This window comes from Balaenoptera acutorostrata, chromosome 4, assembly GCF_949987535.1.
Source record: "Balaenoptera acutorostrata chromosome 4, mBalAcu1.1, whole genome shotgun sequence".
Taxonomy (NCBI): Eukaryota; Metazoa; Chordata; class Mammalia; order Artiodactyla; family Balaenopteridae; genus Balaenoptera; species Balaenoptera acutorostrata.
This window is the reverse complement of record NC_080067.1, coordinates 81,246,207-81,267,814: the sequence shown is the minus strand read 5'-3', so window position 1 is coordinate 81,267,814 and position 21,608 is coordinate 81,246,207. Positions and strand designations below refer to the sequence as shown.

General features: G+C 42.1%; 1 protein-coding gene across 1 annotated transcript in view; it reads left to right on the top strand.

The window, feature by feature from the left end:
* The window catches only part of KALRN (kalirin RhoGEF kinase), a 605,233-nt gene that overhangs the window by 311,578 nt on the left and 272,047 nt on the right, over positions 1-21,608 (top strand). Inside the window, exons 10-12 of the mRNA XM_057544931.1 lie at positions 770-965; positions 6,621-6,787; positions 14,295-14,414. Coding sequence (XP_057400914.1) covers positions 770-965; positions 6,621-6,787; positions 14,295-14,414 — 483 coding nt within the window. The remainder of the gene's footprint in view (positions 1-769; positions 966-6,620; positions 6,788-14,294; positions 14,415-21,608) is intronic.

The following is a 21,608-nucleotide window of genomic DNA, read 5'->3' as shown; positions in this document are numbered from 1 at the left end:
GGCAAGGTTTTCCTTCACTGCATGTTCAGTCTTCATTAGACTCATTCATGCCTCAATAGAGTTTAATCTGCTTGGATTTCTAGAGGTAAGTTATACATTTATACCTCGTTTTGTTACCACTTCCTGGTATCAGCCATTGTAGCAGAGAGAATACTGTACAACAGAACGTGGGAACCAGATCGGGACCCCTGGGTTTGGGGTCTAACCAATTGTGTAACCTCGGGCCATTTACCAGGATTCTCCAGCCCTCTGTTTCTGGTTCTTGAAAAGAGTTAGACTCAGTACTTAATTTCTGAGGCCCTCTCCAATGATGAGATCTTTACAACAACAGTTGTGGTATGGTGGACAAAGTCTTTGCCGTCAGGAGAAGAACTGAGTAATGTCCTCAGGTCGTGCCCCTCATGAGCAGGGTGAACTCTGGGCAAAGCGTTCCATCTGTGTGAGTGAGTGTCAGCTTCCTCTTCTGCGAGATGGACCTGGGGATGTCCACCCTGCCTGCCTCTCCAGGTTATTGTGGGGGTAGGATGAGATGGAGTGTGAAAACCTTTCTAAACCGTAATCCATCATGTAAGTGTTTGCTGCTGCTGTAGACATTGAAACACGGGAGAACACTTCTAAAGGCATGCCTACGTGGGTGCATGGCACCATTGCTTAAACGCAATCTAGGGGTCAGAAAAGAGATGCAAAGTAGAGACAGATCTGAAGCTTGGGTTAGTTAACAAGGCTCTTGTGGACCAGTGAGCCTGCACTGATGGTGGTTCCCTCACAGGTGACGGCAGAGCTAGACGCCTGGAATGAGGACTTGCTTCGGCAGATGAACGACTTCAACACGGAGGATCTGACGCTGGCGGAGCAGCGGCTGCAGCGCCACACGGAGCGGAAGCTGGCCATGAACAACATGACCTTCGAAGTCATCCAGCAGGGCCAGGATCTGCACCAGTACATCATGGAGGTCCAGGCCTCAGGTAGGCGACCTGTCCCGTGCTCCTGCTTCCGGTGGGGAGATGATGGAGACAAGGGCAACAGCTTGACTCCAACAAGCCCTTCCGCTCCACTCCCTCATTCTCTTCCCACAGGGACAAGGGACAGAGGTTTTTGACCCCATTAAAATGAAAAAGAAACTGAAGCATGAGAGCTGAAATCGTTTGTCTGAGGTTGCCTGGTTAGGCTATGATAAAAATAGGAATAGGGCCAGGTTCTCCTGGTGCTGTGGGGAGAAGGGGAAAAACCAGTGATGGAAATCAGCACAGATCCAAAACCATGGTGGTGTGGAGAAACAAACCAGGTGGGCTGCAGAGGCTGTCAGGCATCCTCGTGAGCTGCACTCAGATGTACGGATGCCGCCGTTCCATGCCCGTGCCCCGCGCGCTCTCCTGCCCTGTCCGCCGCCGCCACGGCCGGCTCCTCGTTCCAGTCCACACCTCACAGTCCTCATCTTTCTTAAAACTGTCTGTGCTTGAGTGTAAGGAGTACTGATAAAGCTTGTGGCGAGGTCGTATCATTTTATAACTTCTCAGAAAACACATGGCCAAGGTACCCAGGCTTGACTTCTCTTCCTGCTCAGGATTTATTCACTGTTTATCCAACAAGTCCACGAACACTTAATGTTCCACCTGCCACTTTCTAGAACAGCCTTTGATGTTAGAACCGGAGAGAGCCATAGCGGTCCCCTCGTCCAACTAGTCCAGAAAGAAGAAGTCATTGATCTGGACTCAGACCAGTGAAATGCCAGAACCCAGGTCTCCACACTGCCACCCACCCGGGTCCTCTGGGAAGAAGCAGATAGGGCCTCAAGCCATCAACTCTTTAAAACGTGGTCTGTCCACGTCCCTGCTGATTGTGAAGGATATTTAAATCATGAGATTGTCAGGCAGACTTTAGCAGGCAAACTTGACTTTAGGGTACTGTGTTTCTCTTAATGACCTGATAGAGGAAATAGCAGCATTCAAAAGAACTTCCCTTCTAACCAGAGGAGAGACAATCTAGTAAATTCTATTTACTTTGGTCAGCGTAATCTTACCTTGAATTTTCATTTGTTGTGAACAGGCTGCAGCTGCCTGTGAGACCCAGGCCTGTTTACAGGGTGCAGCCCATGCTCCACACAGCTCCAGGAGGCCCCTTCATTCACATCATAGTCTATCTGGGGACTATTTTTAAAATGACAATGCCCAGATACTCTGATCTAACACCTCTGAATGGGACTTGGGCATCGGCAAAAGCTCCTCAGGTGATACCACTGTGCAGCCGGGGCTGAGAACCACTGCTTTTCATCTTGATGGTTAAATCACAGCAGCTGATATCTATGACGTGCCCCAGGACAACGACTTCCAAATGTGGCCCCAGATCAGCAGCATCAGCATTACCCGAGAACTTGTTAGAAATGCAAGTTCAAGGGCCCATCCCTAGAACCTGCGACGTCAGAGTCTCTTGGGGGTGAGGCCCAACAATCTGTTTCAGTGAGCCCTCTAGATGAATCTGATGCACTAATCTAGGACCACTGATCAGGGCCTACTCAAAGTGTGGGCCCTGGGCCAGCAGCACCAGCATCACTCTAGAGCTGATTAGAAAGGCGGAATCCCAGACTTAACGAATCTGAATCTGCATTTTAACAAAATCTTCGGGTAAATCATGTGCATGTTAAAGTTTGAGAAGCAGTGTTCTTGGCCACAGCTGTACCTTTTCAAGGCCTTATTAGGGAAGGGGGAAACTGTGACTGAGAACCTTGTCTGGACTCAGGATTTCACCCTACAACTTGTCCTCATGATGCTCGCCATAGCCCGCTATCCAACTAAGATGGGGAACCATGAGAGAACACAGACATAGTACCTAGGAGAGAGGCTGTGCAGAGAAACTCTGCAGGGATGCTCATCCCCCATCCCTTCATCCCTCAGTATGGACGTGTCTGGCAGGTGGAGCGCCTCATCTGCCTTGAAAACCTGCGGCATGCAGGAGCAGGATGCTGGCGTGACCTTGGGCAAGTGCACCTCTGTCCAAGAGCTGGTATCCTTGGTAACGGAAAGACTGCCAGGAGCTGGCAGTCCCTGAAGACTGGCTGTGCTTGGCAGCCACCTTAACCATGAGGGCTGAGTGGGTGAAAACACCCCAAGCAGATGGGCTGCCCACCCCCACATATCCTGTTCTAGGAATGAGCTTTGTCAAAAGAGCCTTGATTGGCCTCTTCAGTCTCTGCTGGGACTGGCTGTTCCCCTGCTCCTCCTCAGATGGCTGGTCAGTCTGGCATAGCCCATGAGGCCTCAAGGCTCTCAGGGAAGCTCTCTCTGTCTGCTGCCGTGTGCCTGTCCTGCAGAGGAGGCGTCAACCTCATCTCTGGCTTGGAGGAAGGGAGGGCAGCAACACGCCAGAGCTGGGGTCCAGGGGTGGAGGTTGGAGGTGGACCGAGAGTGGGCCTTACCGAGGACCTAGGTGGCCAAGGAAGGCAGTACTTCAGAGACACAGGACTGAGGCAATAAATGGGTTGGGCACTTACCTTGTCTGTCTAATGAACTATATTTGAGCTAGAGGTAAAATAAACTATTGTCTCAGAAAAAGGACAATTAGCAAAATTAAGAATTTGGTTGCTATTTAGCCCTCCAAGCTAAAATAATTAGGGCTTATGCTTTGATTTTTATAGGAGTAAATGATTTTTATTGGATTTTTATAGGAGAAGTAGGGAATTTCCTTACACTTATTTTTTGGCATGAAGTTTGTAACATTCAGCCAGGTCCTACTAAATCCGCCTGATATGCCAACAACCCTAACCAAAGCAAAAGCCTTGTTTAAATCAACATCAGCCTTAGGAATAGTTGGCAAAATAGGGACAGTTTCTTTACTTGCTCATTGTTTAGGGTTATCTACTGGGCCTCAAGTTGGAAAGTGGCAGGGTTTGCTGGAAAGAGTCGAGTTGGAGTAAACCCACTGGCTGAATTCAAGGTCCAGCTGCACCACCAACAAGCACTTTGACTTTGGAAGTCCCTGTTCTTTCTCTGTAGACCTTAGTTTCTTCTTTTGTCCAGTGTGACAGGCAGGCCTTCATTCCTAAAGTCCCCTCCAGTTCTCACTTGCCATGATTCAGCCTCACTGCCCCCATTGGTTATGGCCCAGGTCTTCTCCCTAATGTCACCAACCATGTGACTGTCACCCATGACCTTAGGAATAAGACAGGAGCTGTGTATCCTGTGCATATGTTGCTTTTGTGGTTTAAAGCATCAAGTTCTCTCTTTATGCAAGGTTTTTAAGTGAAAACTCCATGGAGTCTGTGGCAATGGTGCTTCAAATTTACTGTGACTGGAAAGTACCCAGACCCAGCATTTAAATGAAGTCTTAAATTAGGTCGTGAGGGGCTTCCCTGGTGGCACAGTGGTTAAGAATCCGCCTGCCAATGCAGAAGACCCGGGTTCGAGCCCTGGTCCGGGAAGATCCCACATGCCGCGGAGCAACTAAGCCCGTGCGCCACAACTACTGAGCCTGCGCTCTAGAGCCTTCCAGCCACAGCTACTGAAGCCGGCGCTTAGAGCCCATGCTCCACAACAAGAGAAGCCACCACAGTGAGAAGCCCGCGCACCGCAACAAAGAGTAGCCCCTGCTCGCTGCAACTAGAGAAGGACCGTGCGCAGCAACAAAGACCCAACACAGCCATAAATTAATTAATTAATTAATTAATTTTTTTAAAAATTAGGTTGTGAGGATCACTCTTCTCCTTGCACATAGAGGTTAAGGGTACCGCCAGGAGAGAGAGAGATTTCCTTTGTTGGGATCCCAGCCACACCTCTCACTACCTGGGTGTCCTTGAGCATGTTACCCAATCTGTCTAAGCTTCACCTTCCTCAGAAAAATGGCAATTGTAGGAATCCTAACCGTATGGCGTCATGTGAGGATGCAGTGGGATGAAACACAAGCATGGTAAAAGTTCAGTAAAGCTTGATAACTACTGTATGTTACACTGGTATCCTAGCGCATACTGAATTCTGTTGGGGTTACTTGTGTTCCCGTAGCTTCGCCAGCAGCATGAGGGTAGGGCTGCTCCTTTCTTCTCTTCACGTTCCCGGTATCCAGCAGAGTGGTTATGTCTCGCCCATAGCAAATTCTCAATGTTAATGTTTACTGAATTAATCAAGAGTGAACATCAGTCTGGGGGAAACAGATAATGTAAAAATAATGGGCCACAAATAATTGTACTTGTGTCATAAAAGGAAAGAAAAGGCCTGTGTTCTTCCAAAATGGAAGCTACTCTGGGGTGAAGGAATGTGGATCTGGAGGAAGGGAAGAAAAGTGGATATAAAACAATCGTTCTTAGCCTGATTACACCATCTTCACCTATTTTGTTTCCTGTGTTCATCTCACATAAAAAAAATATCAAGCAAGACAGATGAAAATGAAAGGCTGGAGTCTCAGGGCAGGCAGGGAGCCTGTTCTGGATGATCCTCTAAGCAGGTGGCTGGTCCCTTTGATGAAGCACCAGGCTAAGAAAGCCCATTTGCGTGTGATGTGACATGGGTAAGCCATGAGCTTCCCACAGAAAGACACTTTGCCCAAGCCCAGCATACTAAACACCAGAGATGCATGCAGGATGAAAACGAGCTGGAAAAAATCTGCCTTGTGGCTGGAAACAGGGATCCACTTCTGCAGGTGGATCTTAAATTACATTTTAAAAAGTAAACATGGAGGCCAAGGGTCATCCCATGTTGCCTAGCACTGCAAAGGTAGAAATTTTGTATTTCTTCTTATTTTTTTATTTCAGTCAAGGAGATGCTCTACCTCATCCCCTTGGTAACTGCAGATAGTAACTGGAGGGGGTTGACTGCTAAAAGAACAAGTCATTCTCTTCTCTGTCTCCCACAGATATTTCAGGAGCTGGGCCTTGGAATTATGAAACTGACAGAAAAAATAAACATGAAAAGATACTGAAATTATTACCATGTAACACCAGAAAAAAATTTCCCACTCTCCCATATTGTTCTTATATAAAACACTATTTTTGCTTCTAGAAATGAATTTCCTTTAGCGTGTACAGACTTTCCTTATATGCCCCCACTGTATCAGGCAGGTGTGTTGGTGGTGACAGTGATGAATTTCTGAGTTGCTTTTTTAGGGGACCTAAATAGTTGGCTAAGAAAATCACCACTGGCCAACTATTCTCTTCAGAATGGACTTAGCACCCAATGGTAAATTGCATCTGACCAGCTAAAAGAGAGTGTGCCTTTGGCAGAAGTTCCTGAGACAGGGTCTTTGGGGCTTTGTTTTGTATTTCCCAATGTGATCCAGAGGCTCGGTTGTGAGTATTCTGGGTGTAGCAAAACTGCCCCGCAGGGACTGCTGTATGCGGCCTTGTCTGGGATGGAATCCAGAGAACCACCTCTTGGACTCCAGTTGATAAGGAGCTGATCATCTGTTGAAGAGTTGTTTCCTGACAAAGGATCAGTTAATCCAAAAGAGAAGGCATGGTTTGAGCATCCCAAAGACCCGTTATGGTGATCTATCCAGTTTCACTGAGGGATATGCAGAGGTTGGGAGGGTGCTGGTGATGGCTATTTCCAGATTGCAGCTTTCATGTGCATATAGAAGGCAATGTAGTCTTTACGGTACTACCTGGTTTTTAATGGTTTACATTTTGTTTAAATCAGGAATTGAGTTAATCTGTGAAAAAGACATTGATCTGGCAGCCCAGGTGCAAGAGCTGTTGGAGTTTCTCCAGGAGAAGCAGCACGAGTTGGAGCTCAACGCGGAGCAGACCCATGAGCGGCTCGAGCAGTGTCTCCAACTGCGGCACCTCCAGGCGGAGGTCAGACAGGTGAGCCTGACCCTCCTCCTGCAGCCTGGGCTTCCCAGTGGCTGAGTCTGGCCTGGGCCTGCTCCTGGAATGGGGTAAGGCATACAGAGCCAGCGGTATAACCAGAATTAGGAAATAGGTAAGTTAAGGAGTGGTTGTATTCGTTTCTGAAAGCTAAGCTGCTATCTACTGACTCTAACAAATAGATCTAATGGTACAATGGCTCAAACTACAAGTGCATTATTTCTCTGACATATAACAATCTAAGGAGAGCACCTCAGTGCTGTTCCAAGTTGCCTTCAGTCACTGAATCGATTCTCTTCCTTTCTATCCTCAGCCCTGCCCAGAGTTCATAGGAAATGCAAAGCCTGTATCAATAAACATATTCAGGCTTTAGAGCCAGCTTGATTAATTTGTGTGCCTAGTACAGGACCTGACATATACTTGAGAATCAATAAGGGGTAGCCATCCTTCAGTTCCCATCATTCTTTTCAATGTGTGTGCGGTTCTTATAAGGAAATATTCTAGTCACATTAAAGCCAATTTTAAAAAGAAAAGATTACTTACCTGTATGAGACATGATACTAGCTATCTTTCTAAAGGACATCCCTGTACCATTCCTAGGGATCTCTAGGAACATACACACAATGACTAATGACACATTTTAAAAATACTACATATTTATATTATGAACAGACGAAGTGGGAATTTTTAGCATAATTATTGGGGATTTCCTATTTAGACAAAGTGGGATTGAAGAAATACAAATATAGTTATAGTTCCATTTATTGAGTGTTGTGTGCCTTTTATACCTGTCTCTTGATCAATCCTCACAACCATTCTCTGAAGCAGATATTACTCTCCTTTCAGAGGAAGTCACCAAAGCTTACAAAGGTCACCAGACAGGTCACACTGAGGAAAGACCTCACCTTCACCCTCCACGGGTGCAGGAGGGCTTCCCTGCAGGGCAGAACTCATAGCACTTCAGTGTTTTCTCCTTGTGCTCCAGACTCTCCCAAGCAACCCTATCGCCCTGCTTCCTCTAGGGAGAACCCCACCCAAAACATCCTAAGCAGAGACACATCTTCCTCTTTTAAATGTTTTTTCTTATGTTCAGTGACTGCTAGAGCTTTTAGATTTGTCTATTAATTTAGCACAGGGAACAAAAATATCATATTTTATTTAATTATTGCTCAGTCCCTTTTATTCAGGGTATTCCTTGCTAATGCCTATGTTTTAATTATATATTATTTATTATAATGTGAAAAATTATCTTCTCTGCTCCCCTTCTTTTCCAAAGAGTACTCAGACAGAGTCCACACATTCTGTGCTAAAGATCAATCTTGAGCACAGGTAACATCACTGAGCCCCAGGCAAAGCCAGATACAGCACTGCCATCCGGGTTGTTTTCTGTTAAATTACACTGGGGTCACACCTGAATGTCTGGTGAGACTTGTTACTCATGGGGACGTGGTAGAAATCCTAGCAGGCCCAGAGCAGTGATGAGTATTCAAATTCTGAATCTCTTGGGAGTAATGATAGTACTTTCTTTTCATATGAGAAGTACTTTCTCATTTGTGATCTCAGTTTAGGAGAACAGGCCCATGAGAGAAAGTGGTGGACATTTAGTTTACAAATGAGGAAACTGAGATACCATAGGATGAGTGCTCCCAGGGCATCTTGACTACTTAGCTGAAACTTGAACCCAAGCCTCTGAAATCCAAGGTCCTACAATTTGCCTCTGCTGGACCCCAGTCCCACCCTGGAGTTCCAGGAGAAATAGACAGAAGCTCTCCAGCAGAATGCAGTCTGGGCTTTTCCTGGCCTCCACAGCGCCATGTCTGAGAAGATGGGCAGGCATGGCCTACACCTGGCAGAGAGGGTGACACCAGCCAGATCAAGCAGCGGGCTCAGCAGGCCGTGGGAGTCCTCCTCTACTCTTTGTTCATGTCATCTCAATAAACCAGATAACAGGAAAAATATTCCTAATTGACTTTGAAATGAAATATATAATTTTGCTTTTGTTCCTGGTTTTTTATTTTATTTATTTTTGCTACAGCATTCATAGTAGAGCCAACTTCCTAATTATGTTTTTCTTGGCTGAGATGAAAATGGAAATGAAATGAGTTTTCATCCTCCAAGTGTCCATTCTGTACAGGATGGGGAGCTGGGATGATGATAGGTAGTTTGTCGAGTGGGAAAGTAGATTATCTGTATATGGATCATCCAGGCTTGACTAATATCTGTGTACGTTCCTGTTCAGTGTTTCATGAATTGGAGGACAAAAAAGAATTCTTCTGCAGGAGTGAGAACATTCCTTCTCCTTCTCTCCACCACGGCAAGGATGACACACAGGGGGACTGTAGTTCAAAACGGCACTGGCTAGCTGGGGTCAGCCTTTAGGAAAAGCGCGAAGGACGGCGGCCCTTGGAGGTGCCGAGGGACCGCTGCTCCATTAAGCCACCGCGCCTCATTCGACAAGCTTGTTCTCCTTGTTAGTGTGGCTCTTCCTTTAGGGGTCGTCTGGTCCAGTTTCCGAGAAGGCATTCGCGTTTGATGGAAGTTGGTGGAGCAGGAAATATTGACTTGGAAGCTGTTGACGCTTGGAAAGAGGGACTTAATTTAGATGTCAGTACTGATCACTTGGGCTAAATTTAGACACTAGCTTGAGAGTTTCTCTTTTGAATATACTGAAAGAAAGAAAGAGAGAGAGAGAGAAAGAAAGAAAGAAAAGAAAGAAAGAAAGGAAAGAAAAGGAGAGAGAGAGAGAAAGGAAGGAGGGAGGGAGGGAAGGAAGGAAGGAAGGAAAAGAAAAGAAGGAAAGAGACACCTTAATTGAAGCGCCATTAATGGAGAGAGAAAGGGAGAGGGCCACAATGTGTTATGATACAGCTCTGTTGTTAGAGCTCAGAGATCAAAGGTTTAGATTTGGGGGCTTCCCTGGTGGCGCAGTGGTTGAGAGTCTGCCTGCCAATGCAGGGGACACGGGTTCGAGCCCTGGCCTGGGAAGATCCCACATGCCGCAGAGCAACTAGGCCCGTGCGCCACAACTACTGAGCCTGCGCGTCTGGAGCCTGTGCTCCGCAACACGAGAGACCGCGAGAGTGAGAGGCCCGCGCACCGCGATGAAGAGTGGCCCCCGCTCGCCGCAACTAGAGAAAGCCCTCGCACAGAAACGAAGACCCAACACAGCCAAAAATAAATAAATAAATAAAATTAAAAAAAAAAAAAAAAAGGTTTAGATTTGGCCTTTATAACCTTATGTGCAGTTATACCACAATTATATTAAACTGAAGCTCTGAGGAGAGGTAATGTCACGGACATTGACTGAAAATTATTTTCAAGTATTTAGAACAAATGAAACTGATTAATGCAACTGACTTGCTTTCTGAGGGATTGCATAGGACTTTGTATCTAAGATAAATGGCCCCAACATCTCCAGAGAAATGCTGAATCTTGAAGGGAAACCATTCCCCTGATTCCTATGGTCCAGGGCCATAGACCACCCAGATGCCCCCTTTCTTCTAGAAAAATAGTTCAGATTATTCTCCAGACCCCACAGAATGCTCTGATTGCTTTCCAGGAAAATTGCTACTCTGGTAAGGATAGCCTCACATTTATTAGATAAGTCAGGAAGATTTGAAAAACCTATTTAATGGGCATAAAACTAAGTGAATTTCCATGTTTCCTGCAGAGCAATGCATTTCGCAGAAAATAGGCCAAAATGGATTTGTAAGATGTTGGAGCTCTAAGCTTTGGGGAAAGAAATTGTACCTATCATTTGTCTACTAAAGACATTGACTTAAATTACCCCTGTAGACCAAATACTGGCCAAAATTTGCATATGATCAAGATGGAAATTTAAATCAAAGGAGAAACTATCCTCTCCTCATATTCCTGTATAGAATACTGTTTCATTCTGTTCACTGTACATAAAAGTTAGAAAGGAGTTGGAGTAGATCCAAAAGAGAGGCAGCCATAGGTACAAGTACTATCCATTTGTTTCAAAGTGGAGATAATTAGGAAGACACACAGTCATAGTCTATAAAACCATGAGGGATGAACACATATAATCTCATAAATTGTGAATTTTTAGAACTAAGAAACACTAGAAATTTGACAGGCTCCCAGTTACCACCTGAGGGGCTGAGGATTTTCCTGTGGCTAGAGTTTCAGAAATCACTGTGCCTTGTGATAAGTCATCTGCAGTAGCAGGAGTTAGACTCAGTGTCCTTCAGTGCAGCTTCATAGCTTTCCTGTCAGTGTGGCCTAGAGAACACAGGCATAGCCAAGCAGCGTCCCCAGCCTACGTGGCTACAGTGTCCAGCTTGCCCAGCTTAGGTGGCGTCATCATTTTGGACATTCACATCCAGTTAACCACATCCATGCTTCTCCTAAGTCGGAGTTATCTGAGCTTCCTTGGCCTGAGGAACCAATAGATCTCCATCTTCAGTTCCCCACTCACCCCTGACTGAGCTGAATTGGTGGCCTAGCTCCCAAGTCCCCAAGCAGCAATACTCTTCCCATCCCTCATTTCTGCAGAGCTAAGTTCCTCTGGTATCCTATGGTTATAGGGGCAGTCTCTGAATTTTGAAAGAAGTATGGGATATTATGGCTCAAAATGACCTTCAAAGACTATCTAACTTATCAGTAAACTGTTGTCTAAGATGAATGGTCAATATAAAACGTTCATGTTAAGGATTACATTATATGGTTTGTAAAATACTTTTACATTAATTATTTCATTTCATCTATACCCTGTGATTTACCATTTTACAGGTAAGAAAACTGAGCCTCAGAGAGATTAAGTGATGTTTCCAAAGTCACGCAGCTCAAGATGAGTAGGACCAACATTTTCTCATGTTTGTTACAAAATTTCTTCTACTACCTTTCTCTCATTTGGATGATCACAGAAGAATAAATAACCAATTTTATGAACCAGAAAGATAAAGGATGACAGTAATAGAAAATTATACCACCAAGAGTTAACATTGATCAGAGCACAAAGACTGATGATAATAAAACAGCTAAGGTATTTACATCACATCAGAATATGTCAATAAGCTCTACAAATACTAGAATAAAAGTTAATATTTCTAAACTTTTTCTCTTCTCATTGTGAGAGGTGTAAATGAAGAATCATAGCATTAGCTAGTTTTGCCTCAAAACTAAAAATCGCTAGCACCACCATCATCAGGCTTTGCAGTTTACCGTAGGCTACATCAACCCTGATATAGGAAGGGAAGGTACCATTATTCTATCTTTACAGATGAAAAAGCTGAGGCTCAGAAGAGTTAAGTGGTTTTACCAGGCAGTAACAAAGCCAGGTATTCTGACTTCAGATTTTATGCTCTTTCTACACGTTCCCAGTTTTGCTTCTAGGACTGAGTCCGGGACTTCAACATGGGAGGTTTGATTTTAGGAAGATAAAAATACTTGGTACTTTAATCATTGGCATCAGTCCCACCCCTGAACCCAAGCCATTGATTAAACTACAGTGCATTTTTATCTTCCTAAAATCAAACCTCCCATGATGAAGTCCTAGAATGCCTTTATAAACAACATTTGGGAAATAAAAATGAACAAGGATATGACATCATTTAACGAAAGATGTAGAGACTAAAACCTATAATATTTCTAAATGGAAAACCTGGTAAATGGTGACCTCACAACCATAGCTATAACTGATGTTTTCAGTTGACTGAAACTAGAGAGGAAAATATTCCCGCAAGACTCAGGAGGCCCAGAGGGAGTCAAATTGCCCCTCAAGCATTGATTTGTGATGCACATTGAGAAAGTGTTTCTCTGACACCCTCAAGTGAATCTTGAACCAAGCAAGATGTGATGAATTACTGCAGAAGGACTTACATAGTTCAAAAATATAAACTGTGAGCTCTGTTTTGCAAAGAGGTGAAGCATTTGGGCATGCAATCCATGTATGCATGTACCCGAACTTAGAGCCAGCTTTTAGAAATCATTAGCACCTCTATAGTCAGCCAGCTACAGCACACCAGTGGCATCAGAGATTTCACACATACGCTCTGAGCAGTTATTTCCTGCAACTAATTGCTTTACAGATTGGCATCTCATCCACAATCTGCCAGACTGCCCATGAATTAACATCTCAATCCAAATAGCCCAGCTTCAGTGGGATTTATGTCCCAATGTTATCCATGCACAATATGGTATCAGTCATTTTCTGCCTAAGGAGGACATTTGAGAAATGCCTGTGAGGGTTATGGACTAGGAGACCAGGCTTAGTATTTTTCTAATTGTTTAACATGAAGAAGTTGAGAGAAGAAAAAAAATCTGAAACAGATTGTGGCGTCTTCTGCTTTGCCTTGAGGGAACAGATGGATGGTATCTACTGATCTTAAAATTTCAGAAGAATTTTTATTTCCTCTCCAAGCAAACCCTCAGGCTTCTTAATAAAGCAAATATTTGGCAATTTTCTGATGACCAAACACAAGGTAGATTTTCAAGGCCTGTTACTTCTAGTTTGATTATTTGCACTTGACTCTATTAGCTGGATTATTGCCACATCTCTATTTTAGCTGGGACTGTCTAGACAGTGTCAGCTATTTCTCCTTCTATTCTAATATTCCCTAGCTGAGTTTTCTTTCCCCCAGTACTAATTAAGGTCACCTAGAAATGTTACTCAGCCTAGCCATTGCCTCTAAATAATTTAAATCAATTATAACATATTCTCCCTTTTTCTAATGATCCAGTGTATGGATGATTCATGCTATTTTGCTTGTTTCATTTCTCCTCCCTTTGGATTGTTTAACCAATCAAAGCTCAAACCTGTCTACTCTTGGCTATTTTGCAAGGTATAGGAGGTTGGACACACTGCTCAGGTGTGACTTGGGTATTTTCACTCTTTCAAAAACGTTACTGCATACCCGTCGTATGAAAGGTACTGTGCTAGGCATTGGGTGAGATTAAAATATGACTCATATATTACTCTAGTCTTCCGGAATTTTACATTGTAAGGGGAGGAGATGAAACATAGGTCGAAATAACTGAATAAGGGAGGCTTTGGTGAGTGCCACAAAGGTGGTACATGCAAAATGATCTGGGTTTCACTAGATGACGAAGAGATTGTTTCTAATGGGAGTGGTTAGGTATAGAAGATTTCAAGCAGTTATTGATATTTGAATTGGACCTTAAAAAAATGAAAGGGATACCAACAGATGGAATTTATTTATTTATACCGTACTATGTTCCAGATGGAACTTCGGAAACATACATACAATGCAATCAGATGAAGTAATGTTTAAATTAAGCAGCTGAGGAGCCTGGGATTGAGGAGTGATAAGGGTAGGAAAGAAAAGATGAAGCTGGGAATGAGGTTGGTACTTAAAATAAGTACCTTATGGCATAAGGTATGAGGCAAATTTAAGGAGATTTTAATTATCCAGACTCTTCCTGTCCTGTCTTCAACTGTGGGTAGGAGATAGCAAGCTCTCTGACTGAAGGGCCTGGCACAGAAAGGCCATTCACCTGTGCTGTCGTCCCGACTCCCTAGGTCCTGGGATGGATCCGCAATGGGGAGTCGATGCTCAACGCCAGCCTGGTCAATGCCAGCTCTTTGTCGGAAGCAGAGCAGCTGCAGCGGGAACACGAGCAGTTCCAACTGGCCATCGAGGTAACACCCAAATCTGGCTGTACTGTCCTCCCTTCCCCTCTCTGCTCTGCACTTAGGCAGGATGATTCCTCAAGATGTGGGTGTTCCTTTATGTGGTGAAGCCATTACTCTTTCTAGTGAAATGGGCCAGGTAGCCTCCCTATGACCCAGGAATTGATGGAGAAACAAATGCAGGGCTTCATCACCCCAAGGAAGCCTGGTCTTAGAAGACAAGTATTCACACTCCAAATGTGGATCTTTCTTACTTATTGGTACCTTTAACTTTCAAGGCCCCTGGTCCACTGAGTTTTTTATACATTATGGACTATGCACCATGTGAGAAATGTAAAGCTAAAAGGTTAGAAGTCACCTCTAGTTGAAGCTCACTCAGAATTGAGGATAAACAACTGCAGAAGTCATTAGTAAACTAGGATTCCATTTTTAAACATTTGGTTTACATGTAACATTTAGATTCCATTGTCAGATCTGCCTTTTAACAAGAGTAGTGAGCACGGGAGCAGACTGCACTAGATAGTTTGATTCACTGAAAATAGTTGTTCAATAATGCTGGTGGAAGTCATATTTAAAGAATAAACTAAAACCAGAAATTCACCAAGACTTGTTTTAAAGGCTATTTTAAAATAAAACTCTACTTACGATAGTCTGATATAAATTTTGTCTTGCTTTAAATGATATCTTTAATTATCCTTTCTACTAGAACATTTCCTTCCCAAAGAGACTTGAACTGATTGTTCTAGAGTGGTGTAGGGGAAAGAGTAGGAAATGGGACATGGGAACTATGTTAAAAATAAAATAAGTTAAGTACCAATGGGAAAAGAGATAAGGAGTGAAAACCTCAAAGACATCCATTACTTGTGGTTCAGTATAAAACTTAACCCACTTCTGAGTGTGTAAGAAATGCAAAGGTGATTATCTTCTACTAAAAAAACACAAGATAAAATTTTAACTGTCCATGCCAATAAGTATATCTTTAATACAGTGATCCAACTGATTGCTAGCTATTTTTAAACTAGTATTGATTGATTTCAACCATTTAATTTTCCAAAAGCTATCTTGTATGTGAAAACATAGCATTGATACGAATGATATATTTCTCTAAGATGTCTGATAACTTCTTAGGAACCCTTGCTCGTACCAGAGTCCTGTCTGAGATTTGAAATTTAAAAATAAACTGTGTATTACACACACAGTATGGACAAATTATTTTCTAAGGAAGAACTAACCAGAGGAAAGAAGTTTTATCATCAGCAGCTCTGTTGCATTTTACTGGCATGCCCAAATATTAGAGCGTTGGAATCTATTCATTGTAAAGGAAAAACCAAGATTGGGATTATAATCAAGAATTAGGCACACAGTGGTCAAAACCCCATCGAGAGGCAGCAGTGAAGAGAACGAAGGTTGGACAGTCACATTCAAGGCTTGGCATGAAGCTGTGAGGGATGCTAGGCAGAGAGAAGACAGCCTTTGGCGATACCTCCTCCTTGTTTATCTTGAATGTGGAGGTTTACCTGACCCATCAGGTAATTAAATTTTCAGTCCCTTAATCAAATGTTGGGGAAGTAAAACCAAGCATTATAAAAAAAAAAAATACAAAAACCAAGCATTATGACACCCTTGAGTATCTCAATGAGCTAGTAGAAAATAGTGGGTAAATGCATTAACAATGCTATTGAAATAACCAAATTCCACCTGACTTGCATATGCAGTATGTATGAATTTGTATTATATGCTGTTGCAGCCTTAACAGAATAGAGGCTCACTAAGCACCTATATCTCTTTAATTTCATGGATGCAACTTGATCAAATATTCTTAGAATAGATGTTGAGATATAGACCCCTGTCGAGTTTATGTCTGTGGACTCAAGAGGACATGGCAGAATAGATAGGATTCCTCATAGATCTTGGGAATGGAAGGTAGGCAGGGTCTGCAGCTTGGCTAGGATAATGACGAGAACAGGGCCAGAATTTCAACATATGTTCCTTCTCCAGGTGGCCTTGTGCTTCTCCCTAAATGTGTCAGTTTAGACCAGGCTCTGCATTGGGGGAACATACTCCAGGGAGGATTTAAGCAATTTGATAGGAGATCTAACTAGTCTGGTTTGATTTAACCCATTTTGATACTGTTACTGGAGGCCTTTACAGTGATCACTGACAGGGAACATAATTTGACTTCTTGGGCCCTAAGAACCCTGGGCTCCAGAAGGGAAGATAAAATGGCTATAGGTAAGATGATCATATAAGTTATTGTTAGAACTGAGACACTTTTAGAAGTGAAGGAGGGAATTATTAATAACTAAGCCAGGAAAAGCAGCATGTACTAGAACTCTCATGGGCAAACCAAGATGTTTGCTCACCCTAGCTTTGGTGGCCTCATCAGTCTGAAGGTTTTGGTCTCCTTAAAGAAGGTCAGAATGTTTACCTGAGGTAGCCTTGGTTACAGAAAAACTTCCCCAGAGCCATTCAGAGTGCAGAGCAGTACACAGCTCTCCAGAAGCATAGCTTTATCAACAAACCCAGATTATTGTTTGTTAGTATCCAAATGTTGTGGCTGATGTGTCTTCAAGAACTGTGAACATCATAGAGACACACTTGATTTTATTTATTTATTTATTTATTTATTTTTTTTTCCACACACACACACTGTATTTTATTTTTACAAGAGATAAATAGACTGACACCAAGCATTGTACATGGATGACCACAACAAAAGCAACAATGATTGCAATTACCAAACATGGAACACACTTATACTATGTCATAATATTGACATTCAGTCCAGTAATCCTCCACTGTAACAGCTCCTTTACTTTGCAGTGAAAATTGATTTGTATATTCTTTGCCTCTGAGTCCTTGTGGGATTTTTTTTTTTTTTTTTTTTTCCACACACACACACTGTATTTTATTTTTACAAGAGATAAATAGACTGACACCAAGCATTGTACATGGATGACCACAACAAAAGCAACAATGATTGCAATTACCAAACGTGAAACACAGTTATACTATGTCATAATATTGACATTCAGTCCAGTAATCCTCCACTGTAACAGCTCCTTTACTTTGCAGTGAAAATTGATTTGTATATTCTTTTCCTCTGAGTCCTTGTGGGATTTTTTTTTTTTAAATTCAGACAGAAAGTCACAAAAATTATACTCATCCTCATCAGTTCACTCAGTCCCATGTAATTAATTTCTTTTTTTTTTCATCTTGATCTTTTGTTAGCACTTTTATGATTCATCAGTTTTTCATTAGAGTTCTGAAAATGCTTATTCATTCAGTTCAGCAGTACAGTCAGTTACCAGAAACCTGTACTTGTCAGAGTCTTTTCCATGAATTTCTTGAAGATGAAACCCTTTTATAGGAACATATTTGCAAAATCATCAGAGTACACCCAGAACTGTCTGTAAATGACAAAAGACTTAAAAATGACCATGGTTAAAGATTTGATGAAAGTTCATAATAATGCAGTTGACAAGAAAAGTAGTTATTTCTGAGATATACATTTTAAAGTAATAACTAGGATTATTACTTATAACATTATACCAGAACATATAAGATTTTTAGACGTTTCCTGTAATGTCTGAAACATTTATATTAACATATTTCCATACATATTTCCATACAAATACAAATATAAGATTTTTAGAAATTTCATGTAATGTCTGAAACATTTATATTAACATATTTCCATACATATTTCCATACATATACAAATATAAGATTTTTAGAAATTTCATGTAATGTCTGAAACATTTATATTAACATATTTCCATACAAATAACCCAATGAAAGTTTAGTATTAGTTGTTTTGTTTGTTTTTTTATACTGCAGGTTCTTATTAGGCATCAGTTTTATACACATCAGTGTATACATGTCAATCCCAATCACCCAATTCAGCACACCACCATCCCCACCTCATCGCAGTTTTCCCCCCTTGGTGTCCATATGTCCATTCTCTACATCTGTGTCTCAACTTCTGCCCTGCAATCTGGCTCATCTGTACCATTTTTCTAGGTTCCACATACATGCATTAATATACGATATTTGTTTTTCTCTTTCTGACTTACTTCACTCTGTATGACAGTCTCTAGATCCATCCACTTCTCAACAAATGGCTCAATTTCGTTCCTTTTTATGGCTGAGTAATATTCCATTGTATATATGTACCACAACTTCTTTATCCATTCGTCTGTTGATGGGCATTTAGGTTGCTTCCATGACCTGGCTATTGTAAATAGTGCTGCAATGAACATTCGGGTGCACGTGTCTTTTTGAATTACGGTTTTCTCTGGGTATATGCCCAGTAGTGGGATTGCTGGGTCATATGGTAATTCTATTTTTCGTTTTTTAAGGAACCTCCATATTGTTCTCCATAGTGGCTGTATCAATTTACATTCCCACCAACAGTGCAAGAGGGTTCCCTTTTCTCCACACCCTCTCCAGCATTTGTTGTTTGTAGATTTTCTGATGATGCCCATTCTAACAGGAGTGAGGTGATACCTCATTGTAGTTTTGATTTGCATTTCTCTAATAATTAGTGATGTTGAGCATCTTTTCATGTGCTTCATGGCCGTCTGCATGTCTTCTTTGGAGAAATGTCTATTTAGGTCTTCTGCCCATTTTTGGATTGGGGTGTTTGTTTCTTTGATATTGAGCTGAATGAGCTGTTTATATATTTTGGAGATTAATCCTTTGTCCGTTGATTCATTTGCAAATATTTTCTCCCATTCTGAGGGTTGTCTTTTCGTCTTGTTTATGGTTTCCTTTGCTGTGCAAAAGCTTTGAAGTTTCATTAGGTCCCACTTGTTTATTTCTGTTTTTATTTCCATTACTCTAGGAGGTGGATCGAAAAAGATCTTGCTGTGATTTATGTCAAAGAGTGTTCTTCCTATGTTTTCCTCTAAGAGTTTTATAGTGTCCAGTCTTACATTTAGGTCTCTAATCCATTTTGAGTTTATTTTTGTGTATGGTGTTAGGGAGTATTCTAATTTCATTCTTTTACATGTGGCTGTCCAGTTTTCCCAGCACCACTTATTGAAGAGACTGTCTTTTCTCCATTGTATATCTTTGCCTCCTTTGTCATAGATTAGTTGACCATAGGTGCGTGGGTTAATCTCTGGGCTTTCTATCTTGTTCCATTGATCTATGTTTCTGTTTTTGTGCCAGTACCATATTGTCTTGATTACTGTAGCTTTGTAGTATAGTCTGAAGTCAGGGAGTCTGATTCCTCCAGCTCCATTTTTTTGCCTCAAGACTGCTTTGGCTATGCGGAGTCTTTTGTGAGACACACTTGATTTTAAAATCCATTTTTATTTGAAATCCTCTTATGCATTTTAAGCATAAGCATTATGACAGAAACAGTAGTTAAAACTGGATAATAAATTAAGTTGATTTGGTTCGGTTTTCTTCCATGTCCTTCTACTAAATATGAACATCCTTGATAATCCATGTCTCAAAGATACAGCACTCAATAGGATTAGCTAATAGTAGAAATAAATACAAAATAATGACTCAAGCTTTAGCAAAGCAGAGATTATGTCATATGCATAAGAGTTTATCATTTAGGTAATTAAAGGGAAGAAGGTGCTCCCAGGACTATTAGATAATAATGAGTTTCAGAATAAGGAAGAGGATTTGTTACACAGCATAAATTATAGGAAAACAAAAGTTACTCCTCTGTCTCCTCCATTCTCAGAGAAAATATATAATAACAAATTTATGATGACAATTATATGCTGGTTTCATATTTTGAGGAGAAGCCAAATAGTTATCAGAATCACTAATGTTCACTTGGTGAACCCTTCCTCTGAATGAGAAACTGTAGATACTGTTCTAATTGCTAGAGATGAAATGATATGGTGTGATATGGTGGAAAGGACATAGATTTGGGAATAGGTCAAACCTGAATCGGGTTTCATCACTTCCTTGGTTGTACATTTTTGGGCAAGTCCCTTAACCAGCCTGAGTCTCAGTTTCTTAATCTGTGAAGTGGGAATAATAATATCCACCTTGGAGTAGTGTTATGAGAACTAGGGAAAAAATGCATAAGTACAGTTCCTAGCACAAAATATATACCTGGTTAAATGACAGCTATTAAAGGGGTTTTTTTAAAACAGTCCTTGCCTTGAGAGTTTCACTGTCTTAAGTAAGGAAAGTCAGCCAAGCGTTAGATGAGTGATATAGGTATTCAGAAGAGGGTAGTTTTTAGTAAGTCTCAGGCTGTCCAAAAAGGCCTCTTTGAAGGAGGTTGGATCTGAACTGAGTCTCCAAGGGAGACTGGATCATAGATGAGGAGAGTCTAAGAGGTGTTCCTTAAAGGCAGGGAGAATGAAGATGGCAAAGGCAAGTTTGTTTTCATATGATCTTTGTAAGGAAGTAGTACATGATAATGAAGTATTTGGGACCACAGTGTGAGGGGCTTTTAATAACATCCTCTAAGGTTTGGACTTGATTTCATAGCAGTGGGTGAACCATTGCAGGCATTTGAATTGAGAGATGGAAGTGATGTTTAGAGCATAAAATTAGGGTTTTAGCACTGGAAAGGATGTTAGAATTCTCTTAACTGAAGCACTTACTGTTACAGAGACTCTGTCAGAAATGTAAGGGATGGGTTCGATGGGTTAGAAATGGAAGGCAGGAAAAGGCTAGTTAGGTGACCACCACCGAGGCCTAGGTATGAAGTGGTGAGACCTGGACTGGGACTCAGGCTGAGGAGCAGCAGGCAAGGATGATGACAAGACTGTGACCCTAGATGGCCGTGAGGAGGGCACCGTCCACAGGATGGTGGACTGCCGTGGGAAGACTGTTTCAGAGGGAGGAGGAGTTTAGGTTTAGGTGCGGAACTTGAGCAGACATCTGGGAGGAAGGAGGAGGCTCTGATTGGGCAGTAAAGCCATTCTCATTCCTTGGCAAGGGTTCCTCTTCTCTCTGGGAAGATATTTCACTTCTACTGAGAATGCATCTTTGTAAGTGACTAACATGGGGCAGGCAGCTAGATCATCCGAATCAGTGCTACCGACCTAGGTGAGAGGTGTGACAGGCAGCTCACCCTCACATCCAAAGACCATTAAAGATGAGGCTCAGATATCAGGCGAGAAATATAGATTGGAGAGTCATTTACAAAGAGGAAATGATAGAAGCCAAGGGAAAGGATGAGAACTCTATATACGTGAACCAAAACCAAGAATGGACCTT